The sequence below is a fragment of the Podarcis raffonei genome, chromosome 10 (genome assembly GCF_027172205.1).
Source record: "Podarcis raffonei isolate rPodRaf1 chromosome 10, rPodRaf1.pri, whole genome shotgun sequence".
Taxonomy (NCBI): Eukaryota; Metazoa; Chordata; class Lepidosauria; order Squamata; family Lacertidae; genus Podarcis; species Podarcis raffonei.
Window position 1 is genome coordinate 31093880 of NC_070611.1, and position 18788 is coordinate 31112667.

The following is an 18788-nucleotide window of genomic DNA, read 5'->3' on the forward strand; positions in this document are numbered from 1 at the left end:
CTTGCTTTCGATTCATGGAACAGACTCCCACAAGTGGTGGTAGATCCTCTTTCCTTGGAGACTTTTAAGCAGAGGTTGGGTGGCCATCTGTTATGGATGCTTTAGCTGAGATTCCTGCATTGCAGGCGGTTGGACTAGATGACCCATCCGGGTCTAAGATTGTATGATTAAACATGCATGGGTAGGTTGGTGCAGTATGAGACTGAAGCAGCAAGGGCTTCAAAGCTTGCCTCTGCCACTCGCTAGATAGCTTTAAGCAAGGCACTTTTTCTCAGCTCCAAGCTCAGATCTGTAATGGTGGGTAGCAATAGGCTTCATAAGTCAAATAATTAGCCAGTCTACTTCAGTAGCGTTTATCCTAACTGGCCACCTCTACCTGAAGCTGTGCAGTCTGCCGCCCATCCTGATTTATTACAGGCGACTTGCAAAGATGATTAATATTACTTACATGAAGGGCCAGTAGTGATGTATGGAAGTGAGAGCTGGACCATAAAGAAGGCTGATCGCCGAAGAATTGATGCTTTTGAATTATTGTGTTGGAGGAGACTCTTGAGAGTCCCATGGACAGCAAGAAGATCAAACATATCCATTCTGAAGGAAATCAGCCCTGAGTGCTCGCTGGAAGGACAGATCGTGAAGCTGAGGCTCCAGTACTTTGGCCACCTCATGAGAAGAGAAGACTCCTTGGAAAAGACCCTGATGTTGGGAAAGATGGAGGGCACAAGGAGAAGGGGACGACAGAGGACGAGATGGTTGGACAGTGTTCTTGAAGCTACCAGCATGAGTCTGACCAAACTGCGGGAGGCAGTGAAAGACAGGAGGGCCTGGCTTGCTCTGGTCCATGGAGTCACAAAGAGTCGGACACGACTAAACGACTAAACAACAACAACAACATGAAGGGCCTTGTGCACTGGAAAAGCACCTTATGAATGGCAAATGTAATTGTTAAATGCTTTCAAGAATGGAGTGTTATATAAAGCATAAGATCAGCTATCTTACAAAGCTCTGGGCCGCTGAGTATTTTGCCTGCTAAACATTCTAGTTGTGTGTGTGTGTGTGTGTGTGTGTGTGTGATGTTTTCAGCACCTTTCCATATGCACCTGATAATTTCTGAATGAGATTGTGAGCTATTTTCCACTTTAGGAATAAAGTTTCATAGAAGATGGAGAGGAAGAGAGAGAGAGAGAGAGAGAGAGAGAGAGAGAGAGAGAGAGAACACTGTATACTTGTGCGTGTCATAGATGTGATTTATTAATATTTCTTATGACAGGTGATTCAAGGAACCACTTTGTAGTGACTTTTTGGCACATCATTGAAATATTTTCCGCGAATATTTTCATAAACTAAATATTTGCTCCAGTTAAACATGCAGCTCTTCTCCCCTCACCGATCAGAAGTTGCGCTGCTCTTTGCCAACTTTTCCCAGTCCCAGACTGTACCTACCCTTCCAGTTGCTTGCCAGGTAAAATTCATAGAGTGAATATTGACCGGGATGGCAGGCATCCTTTGCTGGGCTTTTCTGAAATCGTGGGTGAAGGGGGCCATCTTCCCCTCAGAAACAATAAGAATATCCTCTTCAAAGCCTGTAAAACAAAACCAATTAACTCAAAACAGGTGGGAGATTAATCGTAATGGAGGATGAAAAGCAATTTTTTTTTTTCCGCTGAAGCTTTCGCAGACAGGCAAGCAAGACTCCTGTGGGGAGGGGCGGCGCTTCTGAAATTTCCTACACGGAAAGCACTTCTTTGGAGGGAAAAGGGGGCAAACCTTATGCAGATCGCCATGCGTGACAACGGATACACACATATCTCCGCGTACACAGGCAAAGAAGCCGCAGCTGGCCACAGCACACTGACGCTCTGCAACAGGTCCATGTGAGTGGGAGCACCGTGACAATGCGTACATGTGGCTTTGATTGTGAAAGCATGGGGCTGCTTTCGGTGCGGGGGGGGGGAGATGCACTCCTGCAATCATCGCACATGATCTAGTTGCTCTCTCCCCCCCCCTCCTTGAGCTGCACAGAAGTGCTTTACCGTGCAGAAAATGTGGCACAGATGAAGAGGCCCTGAGATTCCTCCCTCTTTCGCCCCTTCCTTTTTTTTTTCCAGGGCACATATAAGAACTGGAACATTTAAAGAATTCGGCACAAGCTCATGGGCTGTTTCTTCTCTCCCCCCCCCCCCCCGCCAAGTCCTTAATGCTAATCCATTCAAACTGAAGGTCAACATCCTATGCACATTTATGGGGGAGTAAATCCCACTTAATACAGTGGAAATTAATCAGAACTACCAGACGGGGAGAGGGCAATTTAGCCCCCTTGGAACCAGACAGAGGGCCTTCTCGGTAGTGGTGCCTGCCCTGTGGAACGCCCTCCCTTCAGATGTGAAGGAAATAAGCAGCTATCTTCTCTTTAAAAGACATCTGAAGGCAGCCCTGTTCAGGGAAGTTTTTAATATTTAGTGCTGTATTGTTTTTAACACTTGATTGGAAGCCGTGCAGAGTGGCTGGGGAAACTCAGCCAGATGGGCGGGGTATAAATAATAAATTATTATTATTATTATTATTATTATTATTATTATTATTATTATTATTATTATTATTTGTGATGGCTGCCTTAGCTTCATTTCCAGAACTTTGCTTGGGAGAGACAGATTGGGCTAAACTTTGGAGGTGGGTGGGTGAATCAGGAGGGGACTGACAGGTTTCATTAAGGCTCCCCACCCACTTTCTCCTTCATCCTTCCAGGACTGCCTTGCTTCCAAGTAAACTGAGCATAGGATCGCTCTGAAAACAGACTTGGATGCCAAGTGGCGCTGGACAGACCTATGTCCAGCTTTAATGTGAACAGATGAAGCTGGCATCCAATTAGGCAGACTTACGACGCTTCCAGATGAGAGTGTTTATGGGGAGATCACAGAATAGTGGAGATGGAAGGAACCACCCCCAGGGTCATCTAATCCAGCCCCCTGCAATGCAGGAATCTTTTGCCCAGTGCGGGATTCGAACCCACGACCCTGGGATTAAGAGTCTCACGCTCCACTGATGGCACTGCAAGACCAACGCTCCTCCTCGCAGCCTCCACTCCATGGGCGTGGCGGGGAGGGGGCAGGCAGGAGGACGGCTGCACTCCCCTAAACCAAGCAAATAAATAAAAATAATGCTTAAAGCAGAAATTGCAGAAAGAGATCGACAATTTTTTTCCTGAGCACTTGGAGTCAAAAGAAAGCAATTCAAAACAACTGTTGTGGAGGCCATTCATTCTGAATCTGCTAGACAGAGCCACGCAGAGGATGGTGGCAGGTGGGTGTCCGCCCCCCCAGCCCCCAACATAAAGCCCGGCTACGTCTATTCCTGCGTTTGGCGTTCATGTGAATGGATGAAACCAGCATCCGATCAAGCAGACTTTCGCAGCTTCCAGACTGGGGGGTGTTTATGGCGAGGTCATAGAACGAGAGAGTAGGAAGAGACCCCACCGGGTCATCTAGCCTGACCCCGCTGCAACGCAAGAAAAACTTTTTTTTTGCGCAACGCGGGGCTTGAAACCCACCACCTTCTCTCCTCCTCGCATACCACGTCCTGGCACCCTAATGCCACCCCCCCACCGGCTCTCATTTACTCCCCCCCCATTGAAAACCCCCATGACTTTATTGGTGCTGCTAATGAACCCGATTGCCAAACAGCAGCAGCAGCAGCAGCAGCGATAATAATAATAATAATAATAATAATAATAATAATAATAATAATAATAATAATAATAATTACTATTATTATTATTATTATTTATACCCCGCCTATCTGGCTGGGTTTCCCCAGCCACAACAACAACCTGACGTCTTTTCAGTTGTCACAAAACTGTTGCGTGGGGGGGGACACCCCGTGGCTGTTTTGCCCCCCCTCCTCCCGCCGGGCGCCTTACCTATGAGCACGCGGGCTTGGTGCGCGTCGATCCACAGGTAGAGCGTGTCCTCCTGGCGCGGGGCGGCGCGCGCAGGCGGCGGGCTCCCCAGGCACAGCCACAGCCAGAGCGCCCAGCACAAGGCGCCGCCGCCGCCGCCGCCGCTTCCCCTCCTTGCCCCGGCCATGCGGACGGGCAAAGTCCTGCTTCGGAGAGGTGCTGGCGCGCTGCTCGCTCCGTACTTCTTCCAGCACACGCTTCTCCCAGCGCCGAGGCGAGCTGCTTGCTTGCTTGCTTGCTTGCTTGCTTGCTTGCTTTCGCCTGCTGCTGCTGCTGCTGCCCGAGGTGGGTTTGCCTCTTGGCAGGCGCCGCAGTTGTGAGCGGGACTCCTTCGAGAGGGGGACGTGCCCTTGTGGGGGAGAGAGAAGTGCGGGGGGGGGGGACGACGGGAGGCGGATCGGAGCGGTGCTGCTCAGCTCCACCAGGGGGCGCCGTGGCACCGAGGACGGAGAAGCGGCTCTGGCCAGGGCGAGGTATAGAATCATAGAACGAGACCCTTCAACAGGAAAATGTTGTTTAGTCATTTAGTCGTGTCCGACTCTTCGTGACCCCTTGGTCCAGAACACGCCAGGCACTCCTGTCTTCCACTGCCTCCCGCAGTTTGGTCAAACTCATGTTGGTAGCTTCGAGAACACTGTCCAACCATCTCGTCCTCTGTTGTCCCCTTCTCCTTGTGCTCTCAATCTTTCCCAACATCAGGGTCTTTTCCAGGGAGTCTTCTCTTCTCATGAGGTGGCCAAAATATTTGGAGCCTCAGCTTCAGGATCTGTCCTTCCAGTGAGCGCTCAGGGCTGATTTCCTTCAGAATGGATAGGTTTGATCTTCTTGCTGTCCATGGGACTCTCAAGAGTCTCCTCCAGCACCATAATTCAAAAGCATCAATTCTTTGGCGATCAGCCTTCTTTATGGCCCAGCTCTCACTTCCATACATCACTACTGGGAAAACCATAGCTTTTACTATACGGACCTATAGGGACATCCTATTCCATCATCCCCCTTCATGGATCACTGCCTTGCCATGGCGAAGGGGCTTGAATAACTCAGAGAAGCTATGAGTTATACCGTGCAGGGCCACTCAAGACGGGCAGGTCATAGCCGAGAGTTTAGACTCAATGTGATCCACCTGGAGAAGGAACTGGCAAACCACTCCAGTGTTTTGCCAAGAAAACTAAAGGTAAAGGTAAAGGTACCCCTGCCCGTACGGGCCAGTCTTGACAGACTCTGGGGTTGTGCGCCCATCTCACTCAAGAGGCCGGGGGCCAGCGCTGTCCGCAGACACTTCCAGGTCACGTGGCCAGCGTGACAAAGCTACATCTGGCAAGCCAGCGCAGCACACGGAAACGCCGTTTACCTTCCCGCCAGTAAGCGGTCCCTATTTATCTACTTGCACTTTGACGTGCTTTCGAACTGCTAGGTTGGCAGGCGCTGGGACCGAACGACGGGAGCGCACCCCGCCACGGGGATTCGAACCGCCGACCTTTCGATCGGCAAGTCCTAGGCGCTGAGGCATTTACCCACAGCACCACCCACGTCCCATGCCAAGAAAACTCCACGGACATAAAAAAAGGAGAAGCTTTGAGAAGAAAGTGAGAGTTTCCAAGGCATGCTCTGGTTCATGGGGTCATGGAGAGTCGAACAGGACTAAGACGACTAAACAACAATTCCATCATCATCATCATTTTTACTATTTACACCCCACCCATCTGACTGAGTTGCCCCAGCCCATGGGTAGGCAAACTAAGGCCCGGGGGCTGGATGCGGCCCAATCGCCTTCTAAATCCGGCCCGCGGATGGTCCGGGAATCAGCGCGTTTTTACATGAGTAGAATGTGTCCTTTTATTTAAAATGCATCTCTGGGTTATTTGTGGGGCCTGCCTGGTGTTTTTACATGAGTAGAATGTGTGCTTTTATTTAAAATGCATCTCTGGGTTAAATGTGGGGCATAGGAATTTGTTCTTCTTTTATTTCAAAATATAGGCCTGCCCCCCCCACAAGGTCTCGGGGACAGTGGACTGGCCCCCTGCTGAAAAAGTTTGCTCACCCCTGCCTCTCTGGGTGGCTTCCAACAGATTAAAAAACACAATATTAAACATTAAAAATCCCCCAAACTCCCCTATGCCTTCAAGATGGCTATAGGGTCTGGTCTGTTAACTCCACACCCTCCAAAATTTCTCCTATGAAAATAGGGACGTCCTAAGGAAAAGCGGGACATATCTGGGGCATGGGCGTAGCCGGGGAGGGCAGGGGGGCAATTGCCCCCCTAAATCAATACAAATAAGAGGTTCTGCCCCCCCAAAAAAGCCTGTCCCCCACCAACAAAAATTCTGGCCATGCCCATGTTCCAGGATCAAATCCGAAACGGGGAGAGCTTCTGTAAATCCATGACAGTCCCTGGGAAATAGGGGCACTTGGAGGGTCTGTAGAATTGTAGGGACCTCAGGGGCCATCTAGTGTCCCACAGCAGTCCCTGGGTGGGCTCGAACCACCAAACCTTCTGGTTAACAACCAGATGTACTGAGCCATTGTGCCCCTGGATAATACAATATTATCATAATAAAATTTCCTCGGGCCACAACGTAAATTGTATTTTAGTGTTTTGTTGGAAGCCGCCCAGAGTGGCTGGGGAAACTCAGCCGGATGGGCGGGGTATAAATAATAAATTATTATAATTATAAAGACACCGTGCTTCCACCCCTCCTCCTCCCACAACACGTGCTTGCAGGCTTCTCTGAGTAATTCGTACTCAGAGACGCAGACCCGTTAAAATCCATGCCCTTAGTTGAAATCCTTTTATTTCAATGGGTCGGGTCCGGAGTATAACATCTTCTCCACCCCCGGCAGTTAGGAAGGGGAGGGGGACACCTCGCGGACGCAACAGGGAGCTGGAGCTTCCAGGATGAAGTTTAAAGCCGCTCGTGACAGGTGTCAATCATCAGGGCCATTCCGCTCAGTCGCTGGGGCTGCGGATTGTCCCTGGGCTTGGAGGGAGAGTTTGTCACTGCACCGTCCAGATTTTCAGGTGGTCTGCGAGCGCAAGCAGTTTGGGCTTCCCCTCCATCAACTCTGCTAAGTCTGCCCTGGAGGTCTGGAACCCCCAGAACAGATTTTAGGGAGGCGCAGGAAGCAGAAAGACGAATCCCATTGCACAGCCCTAAGGATTTGCGCTAAGGGGAATCCTTAGCGGGATACCGACCTTGATTTTCCACATACATTAAGAAGTTGACAAATGGATGCTCTGGTGCATGCCATTATTTAACAGGCGTTTATGCACGCTTAACTGCTGTTGGTGTAACGTGGCCCTCTAGTGGTTTATATTCCTAATGACACATTCTGAAGACAATTATTACAATCTTACGCACCTATTGAGGCTCAGCCACGATAAAATAAAGCTGTTTCGTGACTATGTTACTCATCAGTAGATATCTTGCATTTCCCCCGTTTAAGAATGCTGCAAGTTTTTAAACATCTAACCATGGAGTTTTCTTTTTAGCATAGGAAGCTGGCCTAGACTGAAAATCACTCTTGTTTATAAGGAAAGTCTCGTCTGAGCCAGCTACAGTTTGTAGCACTGAAAGGGGAGCATTTTTATGAACAAGTACAGCCACACCCCTAGAACTCTTAGAAGGACTACTATATTTCTCTTGCTCAGTGTCTACATATTCTGTCCTAATCATCCACTAAAATATGTGTCTCTTGCAATAACGCCACATCAGCTTTTAAGTATTTTCCGTCTAGAGAGCACCTGTTACCTTTTCCTAGGAGAAGCGATGCAACATTTCATGTAACAAAATTTAAAGTAATAATAAATCTATTACTGTAGCGATAAAGTATCTGTCAACTGCATGTGTAGAATATCTTTTTACAGTCACGCACCGCAACATACTTAACATCTCCTAATGCCCAGGCATATAACACAGCTGCTAAAAATCCATATACATCATAAGTGAAAAGGCATGTGATTAGATACTTGTGGGCAGTCAAACTAAACAGGGAGTGCTGCCCCAAAATTTATTTTGCGCATGCGCCCGCAATAAAGTGCTACTGGGTAGTCACACTGGTGTTTTGCAAGAAAAACAACAGAGAGACCAGCTAGACTGGTAAAGAGAAAGGGATTTATATGCATTGTATGTGAGATACAACATTGTGCCACCAGATGGAGACGCGGAGTCCCATTTTTCTCTACCTGTTTTCCCTGTTTAAATTTACTATGCTTTGAACTGAAACACTTCTTTGATGTGTCTAGGTCCAGCCAGAGTCTTCTGGCATCTTAACCTATTATTTGTTGGTTTTAATTTCTTTATCTAGGAATGAACTTGTTAGCTGCTTGTTAGACAAAAGGTTTTCTGAATGACCTGCATCATATGTAAGAGAATAAGCATGAGTAAAAATATATTATAATAAAAGCATATTGATAGAAAACATATGTACGCCAAAACACATGCAATTCATTACACACACACACACACAAACACACACACACACACACACACACACAAAGCAGCCCCCAATCCCAGCAAAAAAAGAGGTCAAGGTAAAGGACTCCTAGACGGTTAAGTCCAGTCAAACGCGACTATGGAGTGCAGCACTCATCTCGCTTTCAGGCCGAGGGAGCTGGCATTTGTCTACAGACAGCTTTCCGAGTCATGTGGCCAGCATGACTAAACCGCTTCTGGCTCAACAGAACACCTTGATGGAAGCCAGAGCACATGGAAACACTATTTACCTTCCCGCCACAGTGGTACCTATTTATCTACTTGCACTGGTGTGCTTTTGAACTGCTAGGTTGGCAGGAGCTGGGACAGAGCAACGGGAGCTCACCCCATTGCGGGGATTCGAACCGCTGACCTTGTGATCAGCAAGCCCAAGAGGCACTGGCGGAGGAAGAGGAGTGGGGGGGAGCACACTGCCCCTGGCAGCATGATCCTGGTGTGGTGCCATCGCAGCTGCCCCCCTGCCCGCACTGGGCGCCATGGCCCTGCAGGTGGCATGCCCCACCCCCAGGACGTGCACCCTGCCCCCAGGACACATGCCACGCCCCTGTGGGTGTCAGCTCTGCCTTTGAGCCGGTGCCAACAACTGGGCTCAACCTCTTCAGCCCCGACTGGGCCAGGCGAACTGGGAAAGCACTTCCAGAGACCTTCCACTGCAGGGAAGCAGGTCTAAGTGCAATGGAGTCGCAACTTAAGAGCTGTGAGCACCAAACTCAGTTCCAAAGTCAGCAGAGCACAGCAGAGTATGAACTACACGAACAACGGCTCTGAAGCATAACTTCTTTATTCTTTTACAACTACTGCAAAACTAAAATAAACTAACTAAAAACTATCGGAGGCTACCGGACTGCATGAGTGTTACAGTTGCTTAAGCAGTCATCTTATCTCTCCACAGATAACACTCAGACTCTTTTTGAGTCAGGCTGGAGCAGAAGAAGCGATGAGCAGATTCTGCCCCCTCCTTTCTGGAAACATTGTCAGTAGATTCTTGCAATGGGAGGGGTGAAATATCCACAGCGGGTGGCGCGCCACACCCCCGGGAAACAGGCCAGCCTCACCCCAACCTGCTCTCCGCCACTAAAGCTCCACCACTGCCAAGAGGCTCAGTGGTTTAGACCACAGTGCCACCCACTCCCTGCTCCCAGCACAACATCATTGTTGTAGTCAATCAAAAGCTTGGAGCGGGGAGGGGGGGGAAACATACCGTATTTTTTGCACCATAACACTCACTTTTTTCCTCCTAGAAAGTAAGGGGAAATGTCTGTGTGTGTTATGGAGGGAATGCCAACGGGTGGCATGCCTACGGATTTTCCTCCTCTAGAAACTACGTGCGTGCTATGGTCGGGTGTGTGTTATAGAGCGAAAAATACGGTATATTTTTTTACCTGCCACTCAAAAGACGTCAGCAAAGGCCCCAGGTGAAGCTCTCTCACTCCACAAATGGGGAGCCACAATTGCAAAGGCCACACCCTGGAACAGTTCAGTCACCAGAGCCCGAAACTCTTAATCTCAGAGTCATGGGCTCAAGCATCATGTTGGGCAAAATATTTCTGCATTGCAGGGGGTTGGACTAGATGCCTGTGTGGTCCTTCCTAACTCTGTGATTCTATGAGTGGATCCTTTGTCATTATCCTCCAAGCATCCTTCAAAGCAGGAATCTAGAGAATGCCTTCATTAAGATCTAATGGTCTAAGAAGGTTCATATAGGCCATGGCTAGGCAAATTAAGGCTCGGGGGCAGGATCCAGCTCAGTCGCCTTCTAAATCCAGCCTGCGAACTGTCCAGGAATCAGCGTGTTTTTACATGAGTAGAATGTGTGCTTTATTTAAAATACACCTCTGGGTTATTTGTGAGGCATAGGAATTCGTACATTCTCCCCCCAATATAGTCCGGCCCCCCTCAAGGCCTGAGGGACAGTGGACTGGCCCCCTGCTGAAAAAGTTTGCTGATTCCTGATATAGGCTAACAAATCTGTAAGCCTTTGTAGTGGCAAAGCACTCTTTGTTGTTTTCAGAAATCTTATGTCCTACGAAGTTCTATCTTTGCAACAGCCCTGTGAGGTAGGTTAGACTGAGAGTCACCTAGGTTTCAAAACGTCACATGCTTGGAGAGTTTTCTGCCTGCTATTGTTGCTGTCAGCGTTGCCCAATCAAAACGTATCACCACAAATCTGGTTTCCTCCTTCAATATCATGTACATCTGAAAGTATGGTAGGTGGAGAGACAACCTCTCTCACCATTTTATGATAAACGGGGCAGCTATTTGGGTGGGTGAGTTCAGAGGGCTAGTAGACACCAGAGGAAGCCCTCAAAGGTGTTACTGCGCCACGTTGGCAACCAACCTCTATCCACTCATCGCGTTCCTTCTTCGAAGACTTTTTGTTGCTAAGACACAGCAACTTGTCCAACCTTTGATCGGAGCTTAGTTCAGATTGGTCGTATTTCTTGCCTGCTGCCGATGCTTTTTAACGATGTTGTAAAATGTGTTCTGTGGGACGCAGGTGGTGCTGTGGGTTAAACCACAGAGCTTAGGACTTGCTGATCAGAAGGTCTGCGGTTCGAATCCCCGTGATGGGGTGAGCTCCCGTTGCTCGGTCCCTGCTCCTGCCAACCTAGCAGTTCGAAAGCACGCCCAAAAAGTGCAAGTAGATTAATAGGTACCACTCTGGCGGGAAGGTAAACGGCATTTCCGTGCACTGCTCTGGTTCGCCAGAAGTGGCTTAGTCATGCTGGCCACATGACCCGGAAGCTGTACACCGGCTCCCTCGGCTAGTAAAGCGAGATGAGCGCGCAACCCCAGAGTCGGCCACGACTGGACCTTATGGTCAGGGGTCCCTTTACCTTTGAAATGTGTTCAATCTCTACGTTTGTTTCTGAAGACCAAACACCAGAAGCAGGAGAAAACACTGCAATTGTGCGTTGTTCCAATTATGATGTCAGCCACTTGGAAACAGAGACTGAGAAGTGGGACACACATTATAAAGTAGTAAAATAAAAAAGGTCTTCTCCGTTTCAGCTGTAAAAAAAAAAAAAAAGGTTGCTACTGCACTTGAGCTTCCCATGTAGCCGACATATGAATTCTACAAGCAGCTGCCTATAGGGATTGCAGCTGCAATCCAGATGTGGGTGTCAGTGAGTGTTTTCCCTGTCAGCATCCACAAGTGAAGTGCCTCGAGTGCGCTGGACTTGTGACTTGGGTTTCAATCCCTTGCTTAGCTGTGTAGCTCACTTTGGGTGGCCTTGGATCAGCCCTATCCTCTCAGCCTAACCTATCTCACAGCGTCATTGTTAGAATAAAAATGGGAGAAGCCTACATATTTCACTCTGAACTCTTTTCGTGGAAGAGCAGTCTGAAAACCTAACAAATAAAATGTTCTCCCTAAACCCCCAAGCTGTTTCTGAATTGACTCCTTCCTTCCGCCTGGGTTGTCCTAACCCTGGTTTGCCTTCTGGGCTAGGCCAAACAGAGGCCCTCTACTTCCCTGGAGCAACTAAAAAGGCCTTCAGAAAATATGCCGCCTCTGAGGGAAAAAAATGAAAACAAAAAAGGTGGGAAGGGAGATTGAATTTAGTTTCTTGGTTCACTAATGTCTGCTGTCCTTCAAAACTTCAAGACTTTGCTTGCTAGGCATCATGACCAGTTAGAAGTGGGTAGAGAAATGAGAGACACTGCTGCGATCATTTCCCTGACTGGGCCTGATAGTTCAATTCACTCACCATGTTGATTTTTAATGGGTCTGTGCAAACAACATAAGGTTCCTAAGATTCAGGGAGAAACTAACAGCATCTGTTGCAATGGCTGACTTGTGAAAATGCTTTTTTTTAAAAAAAAAGTTTTGAAAAATATATCAAATTTGCCATCAGCTCACCATTGCCATCTAGTGTCACATTTGTATAATGCACTTAAAACACACTTAAAACGTTATACAGTATATGCAGCTGTATAGCTGAGTCCTTTGTGTGTTTGTCCTCTGCAGGGTCTCCAACTCTTTTTGGACCACAGCTTCCACCATCTCTAGCTAGCAGGACCAGCATCAGGAATGATGGGGATTGTAGTCCAAATACAGCTGGAGACCCAAATTTGGGAAACTCTGCTCTACTATACCATAAGGTGGTACATTGGCGCCCCCTGGTGAGGAAACAGCTAAGCATGGTAAGTGTATAGGAAAATTGGTTGTTGCACCAGCTCTGTTAGTCTGTTGCAGCAAAAACAACCAAGGATCTCGTGGCATCTTAAAGAATAATTTACCATGTTGCAAGAAACCACTCATCAGGAACAGAAAGTGTTATCCTCAGTTGACAGCTTTCATGCTAACAATGCAGTCAAGTGACACATTAAAATTTACATCTATGCACAATGACCATCCACAATTGTAATCATTGGTGGTAATGCAATACCTTAACACTAAGTTAATTACCATTAAGAAACGATTATCATAGCTGCTAGAACTGAACCTGATGACTGAGTTGCAATTTCACATTTTTCACACTGAAGTTTCTCTTTGAAGATTATTTTGTTCAAGTACAGCCATTTCCAGCAGCAGAACGGAAAACCTTCTGTTTCTGAAGCAAGGTTTGGGATGGGATTTCATTCAGCCCAAGTCCCAAACTGTCTTCAGATCTCTGGGGAACAACCTGGCTGGCATCCAAGCAGAGAAGAGAGCCGGCTGCTGTGGACATAGGAGGCTTCTGTTCTCTCTCAACAAGCTTGGGGTGGAGAATTTATGGCTTGTATTTTGCAACTGCTCTCTCTGCTCAACATTTCTCTTCTTTTCAGGGTGTTGGGGTTTACGGTGTAGGGCTACAAGCAAAGAATGCAAGTCACCCTGGGCTGAGGAAGGGTTTGTAGCTGTTTCTGAAAAACACGCTATGGGGAACTTCAAGTTAGAGCCGTATTCTAGACAGGGTTATCAAATGCCGTGATGATGGCTAAATGGAATGGGGTTTCCACATGTAGGGAGCCAGCTAAGCCCCAGATCTGCCAGGATGAACTGAGTTTGGAATAGACTGGATTGCTGGCTGAGTCTGAGCTCAGTCAGGCAGAGGGAGACATCCACCTGTTGCAAACTCTACTCCGCTGCGTCATGTGACCTAGCAACCCAGTAGAAGTTACAAAAAGGCTGATGTAAGTCAAGCTCCATTTTAAAGGGTCGTTTTCCCTCCAAAAGGCTAGGTGGGGCTGAATTAGCTGGCAGCAGCCACACTCCTGAAAGGAGTTTGCTACAGGTGTAAGTTACACTGGCATAAATTGCCCTGGCGTAAGTTACACTGGTTTCCTGCAGCTTAGATTGCTCTGCCCAGGGTAGTATATCTACCACAGAGTATCTGGTTGCCAACAGTTAAGAAGGATCTCCACAAGTGACTGGCTGCTGTGGAGCTGAGATGGACGTCTGCTCTGATCCATCAGGACTTCTCTTATATTCTTAAGGTAAAGGTAAAGGGACACCTGACCGTTAGGTCCAGTCGTGACCGACTCTGGGGTTGCGGTGCTCCTCTCGCTTTATTGGCCGAGGGAGCCGGTGTACAGCTTCCGGGTCATGTGGCCAGCATGACTAAGCCGCTTCTGGTGAACCAGAGCAGCACATGGAAACGCCATTTACCTTCCTGCCAGAGTGGTACCTATTTATCTACTTGCACTTTGATGTGCTTTCGAACTGCTAGGTTGGCAGGAGCTGGGACCTAGCAGCGGGAGCTCACCCCATCACGGGGATTAGAACTGCCGACCTTCTGATCGGCAAGTCCTAGGCTCCGTGGTTTAACCCACAGCAGCACCTGTGTCCCATGCACCACCCATGTCTCATGCGCCACCCATGTAGGCTCTCTTGTGGAATCCTCACTGCCTCCCCAAAGTGATCTTTCCCTTCACTTGCTCAACCCCCTCACCTCCATCAGCTATGTGCCATTGCAGGAGAGTCTTCTTTTTCTTTGGCAATCACTCGTAGCTGTCTTCCATGAACACAGTTTTAACAGTGAGTCCATAAGTGACTGTGGAGGCCAGTTCTGGATCCACACTTCCTTCCACAGTGGGGACATAGCTTTCTGGGCGGGAGTTGATCACGGTGAGGGTTTGCCAAGTGTGCCTTCCTCTTAGCACCTTTCTCTCTTTCATCCTGAGTTCAAGCATCTTCAAAGCCCACAACACCTTTGGTAAAGGCTGTTCTCCAATTGGAGCACTCGCAGGCCAGTGTTTCCCAGTTGTTGGTGTTAATACTATATTTTTTTAGATTTGCCTTGAGAGAGTCTTCCAACCTCTTTGTTGACCACCAGCATTACGCTTTCCATTTCTAAGTTTGGAATAGAGTAGTTGCATTGGAAGAGGATAATCAGCCATCCGAACAACATGACCAGTCCAACAAAGTTGATGTTGAAGAATCATTGCTTTTGACACTGATGATCTTTGCTTCTTCCACTACACTGGCGTTCGTTCTCCTGTCTTCCCAAGTGATGTGTAAAAATTTTCAGAGACACTGTTGATGGATCTTTTGAGGAGTTGGAGATGGCCTTTATAAGTGGTCTACAAGCTGCTGGGAGGAATGTAAGTGATGAAGAGGGGCACTGTAGGCCTCGCATCTCAGATTGCCTATGCTATGGTTGCAGTGCCACTGCTTTACAGGGATGTTGCGGCTGCTGCCAGAGGCTGGGTGAATGGCTTGAATGTCCTTTCCCATGTGGTAGCTCTGCTAATGGCAGAGGTTCTCTAGGCTAGCCTTATCCAACCTTGAGCCCAAGTGTAGGTGAACTACAGCTCCTGTTGACTCCGGCAGCATGGCTAATGGTCAGGGATGATGGACGTTGAAGTCCAAAGGCATCTGGGGACCAAGGCTTGGAGAAGGCTGCTCTATGCTCTGCTTGGTGGCTTGCCCTTTGACCTAAGGTGGGTTAGAACAGCAGCATGCCAGCCACAGAAGTATATGGTAAACAAATTAAGGAGTAGGTCTCCAAATGTATGTAGGTCATGGGGTATGAAAAGGCTAAACACTGTTGCTTAAGCCATTGATGTGGTATGACAAGGAATGTCGACCACCCACCCACCAGGAAAGGATGCAATGCATGTGTCTGGGCTAGCTGCAAAGCCAAAGTTTATTCTGAACTTAATGCCTGTGGAGAGCCAGTGTGGTTTAGTGGTTACAGTGTCTGACTAGGACCTGGGAAGCCAGGGTTCATAATCCCCACTTGACCACAAAGCTCACTGGGTGACCTTGGGCCAGGCACTATCTATTAGTCTAACCTACCTCACAGAGTTTTTGTAGGGATTAAATTGGGGGGGGGAGGAGAGAACCATGTATGCCACCTCAAGCTCGTTGGAGAAAAAGGTAGGATATAAAAGCAAGCAAGCAAACAAATAAACAAATAAATGTCACCAGCTGCATTTTCACATAATTTGTCTTATACATAAAAAAGGTAAATTATTTTAGAAATGGGACTTACAGCAAAACACTGCTGTGTGCAGTGCTTTTGTTTAGGCTACTCCATTACACACGCGCACACACAGAGTGAGTCAGCATCATTCCATGCGTGCTGAGTCTGCTGTTCTGGAGAATCTTTGCTTCCTTAGGGTTTTTTACTTGAAATTTCCACACCCATCTTTCTGCAGATCTTGAAGTCTCCTTGAGGCTGCTAGCACCTCCCTCTTGACACCTCCCATTTGGGTGACATTAGCCAAACTCATTGGAGATAATCATTAGTATATATACATACAATTCAAGAACTCCCCAGAACTGTGACAGACATCCTCTTAGAAAAAAGCAAACATTTTTCTCAAATGTATTTTATTCATATGCAAATCTGTGGATTTAACTGATGGATGGATCAATTCCTGAATGAAAGCTCCTATGCTGAGCTAAGATTTCTGCAAACAGTGACAGCCCAATATCTGTTATTAGCATTTTCAAAGCAGCACACAAATGCCCAAACCCAGACCTGCTTAGCTCCAGCAAGGTGGAAGCCTCATATACCTTCAGGAGATATCCTGAGACCTAGCAGCTAATATAGATTTATAAACAATGCATCCTATTCTTATTCCTTCTTGTGGCTGCTCTTTCTCAGATCAGGAAAACAGAAAGCTTTGCAGACATGGAATAATCTCCAATCACTGCATAACAGAGGACTATTCACAACTGTCATGTAACAACAGCATCATGGAACTGGATGACTTGCTTCTTGACAAGAGTGTTGATTCTTGGGTGCTGTGCATATTCTAAACTAGGAAACAAACAAACAAATTAGATTAAATATCTGGGCTGAGTAGGGTAGGAAGCTAACTTTGGTGGCTGCTGAATGTTATGTAAAATAAATGTAGTGCATAATTTATATTTTCTCTTGCTAACCAAAGCTTGCTTGCCATCCTCCTCCTCCAACTGGCATGGGAGAGAGGCCTTAAAAATGGGCTATGGAATGCAGTCTTTGTCCCTCCCATCAGGATCTATTCCATCCCTCATTTACCATCCTCACTGTTACTCATGAGTAAACTAAAAAGCCTTCTTGTAAGTAATTAGCATAGGGTTGGACAGAGTCACAGCAGTCCTCTTATTTTTAACCTGCTTTATCCATATGCCTTATTCCCCGCCTTCTCATTTTTAAAAAACAGTCACAGTCTCTGATCATGTGGATACCTCCATTTCTGAATTTGGTTTCAACATCCTATCGGCATTTGCTATGTTCATTATTAAAAGGAATGTGGCAAAGTTCACCACTTCGAAGTAGGACATGGAGCCCATACAAAATGACTGGAAATTATCCCAGGTGAACTGGAGGAACTCAATTTTGTATCATTGTGTCAAGCCCTAAGGAGTGTTTTATCGCACTTTTAGGGGATGACTGAGTAGTTAAAGGCACACTGAGGTCACTTGGTATTTGGTAAGTCAAATCAAATCAAATCAAATTTATTAAAACGGTCACAGACCAGATTAACTCGTACAGCTAGTCAGCAAAGCATAACACCGGAAAAAACAAAGGACAATTTCAATACAGATTAGGCCATAACAGCAATTTAAAATTAGACAGCATAAATAAAATTAAGTATTTGCCTTTGCCTGCATATTGGCATTGGAAAGCTCTTGTTTCCTGCGCCTAATAGCGGCTACACAGAATTTGGCAACATTGATCGTAATTTCAGGAACCTTATCTTCTACCAAGGCTCTCATACGTTGGAGTTCTGGTTCATTTTTAAGCTTTTGTAGAACTGGGGCAATAAAGGTCAGGCGTAGATCCTCGTAGTAACTACAGTGCAGCAATACATGCAGACTTGTTTCCACTTCCGATGAGCCACATGGGCAAACACGTGACTCATATGGTTTGCCCTCATATCTGCCTAGCAGCAGGGCAGAGGGCAGAACGTTAAATCTGGCCAGGGTAAAGGAGTGTCTGTACTTAGGTATTTGTAAATCAGCCAGATAATTTGCGGGTGAGAACCCTCTCCCAAAGTCTCTAATTGTGGCATGTTTCTCCATTTTGCCCATATGACATTGCAGCTCTATGTCCCTAATGCGTTGAAGCACTTGACTTCTGGCTCTCTCATATCCTGCCGCTATCAAGATCTGCGGGGAGAATCCCAAGCTTCTTATCTTTTCAAACAGGGAAGCTTTCCAGGTAGAATGAAAGGTGTCTAAGAGTGTTAAAGGAGCCAAACCGGCCGGGAAAAAAATAAGTTTTAACCAGTAGTGTATCTTTAGAATCCACAACCGCGCGTTAATGGGTGGTTGTCCAACTTCTAAGCGGACAGCTATATTAGATACACAGGGGGGGATCCCCAATAAACACCGATAGAATTTTGTTTGAAATGCCTCCATAGGCGCAAAATTTTTAAAACTGCAAACCTGGGATCCATAAGTGAGTTGTGGGAGTATTTTTGCAGCAAAAACCTGGGAGGCCGCTGGAATGTATTTACCCCCTTTCCCGTGAAAAAATCTTATAAGGGCTTTATTGGCCCTTCCTGCGTTGGCAATGGCGTTTTTCATCTGTTGGTGCCACGAGACCCTTTCCTCAAAAGTTATTCCCAGGTATTTGAAAGTTGCTACCTGGTCAATAGGTTGACCATTAATTCTCCATTTGTGTTTCCTTCTTTTTTTTGAAAACACCATAATTTTAGATTTGCTGTAATTTATTGATAGTTGTTCCGCTTGACAATAGTCAGCAAGTGATCTCAAAAGCTTCCTCAAGCCAACGCAGGAAAAGGAGAGTAGGACTGCGTCGTCCGCATACAGAAGTACCGGGAGGGGCATACCTGCCAGATTGGGAGGGTGGGCATTTTCTTTCGCCATATTTACTGCTAGAGAGTTGATATAAAAATTAAATAGCGTTGGATGTGAGGGCGATCTGGCTGCGACATCTGTCACCCCATTGATC

The 18788-nt window shown here is 47.1% G+C and overlaps 1 protein-coding gene across 1 annotated transcript in view; it reads right to left on the reverse strand.

The window, feature by feature from the left end:
* WIF1 (WNT inhibitory factor 1) overlaps window positions 1–4269 on the reverse strand; it is a 44777-nt gene extending 40508 nt beyond the window's left edge. The window contains exons 1-2 of the mRNA XM_053405976.1: window positions 3917–4269; window positions 1444–1583 (exon numbers count right to left, since the gene is read on the reverse strand). Coding sequence (XP_053261951.1) covers window positions 1444–1583; window positions 3917–4082 — 306 coding nt within the window. The 5' untranslated portion in view covers window positions 4083–4269. The remainder of the gene's footprint in view (window positions 1–1443; window positions 1584–3916) is intronic.
* Window positions 4270–18788: the final 14519 nt, after the last annotated feature.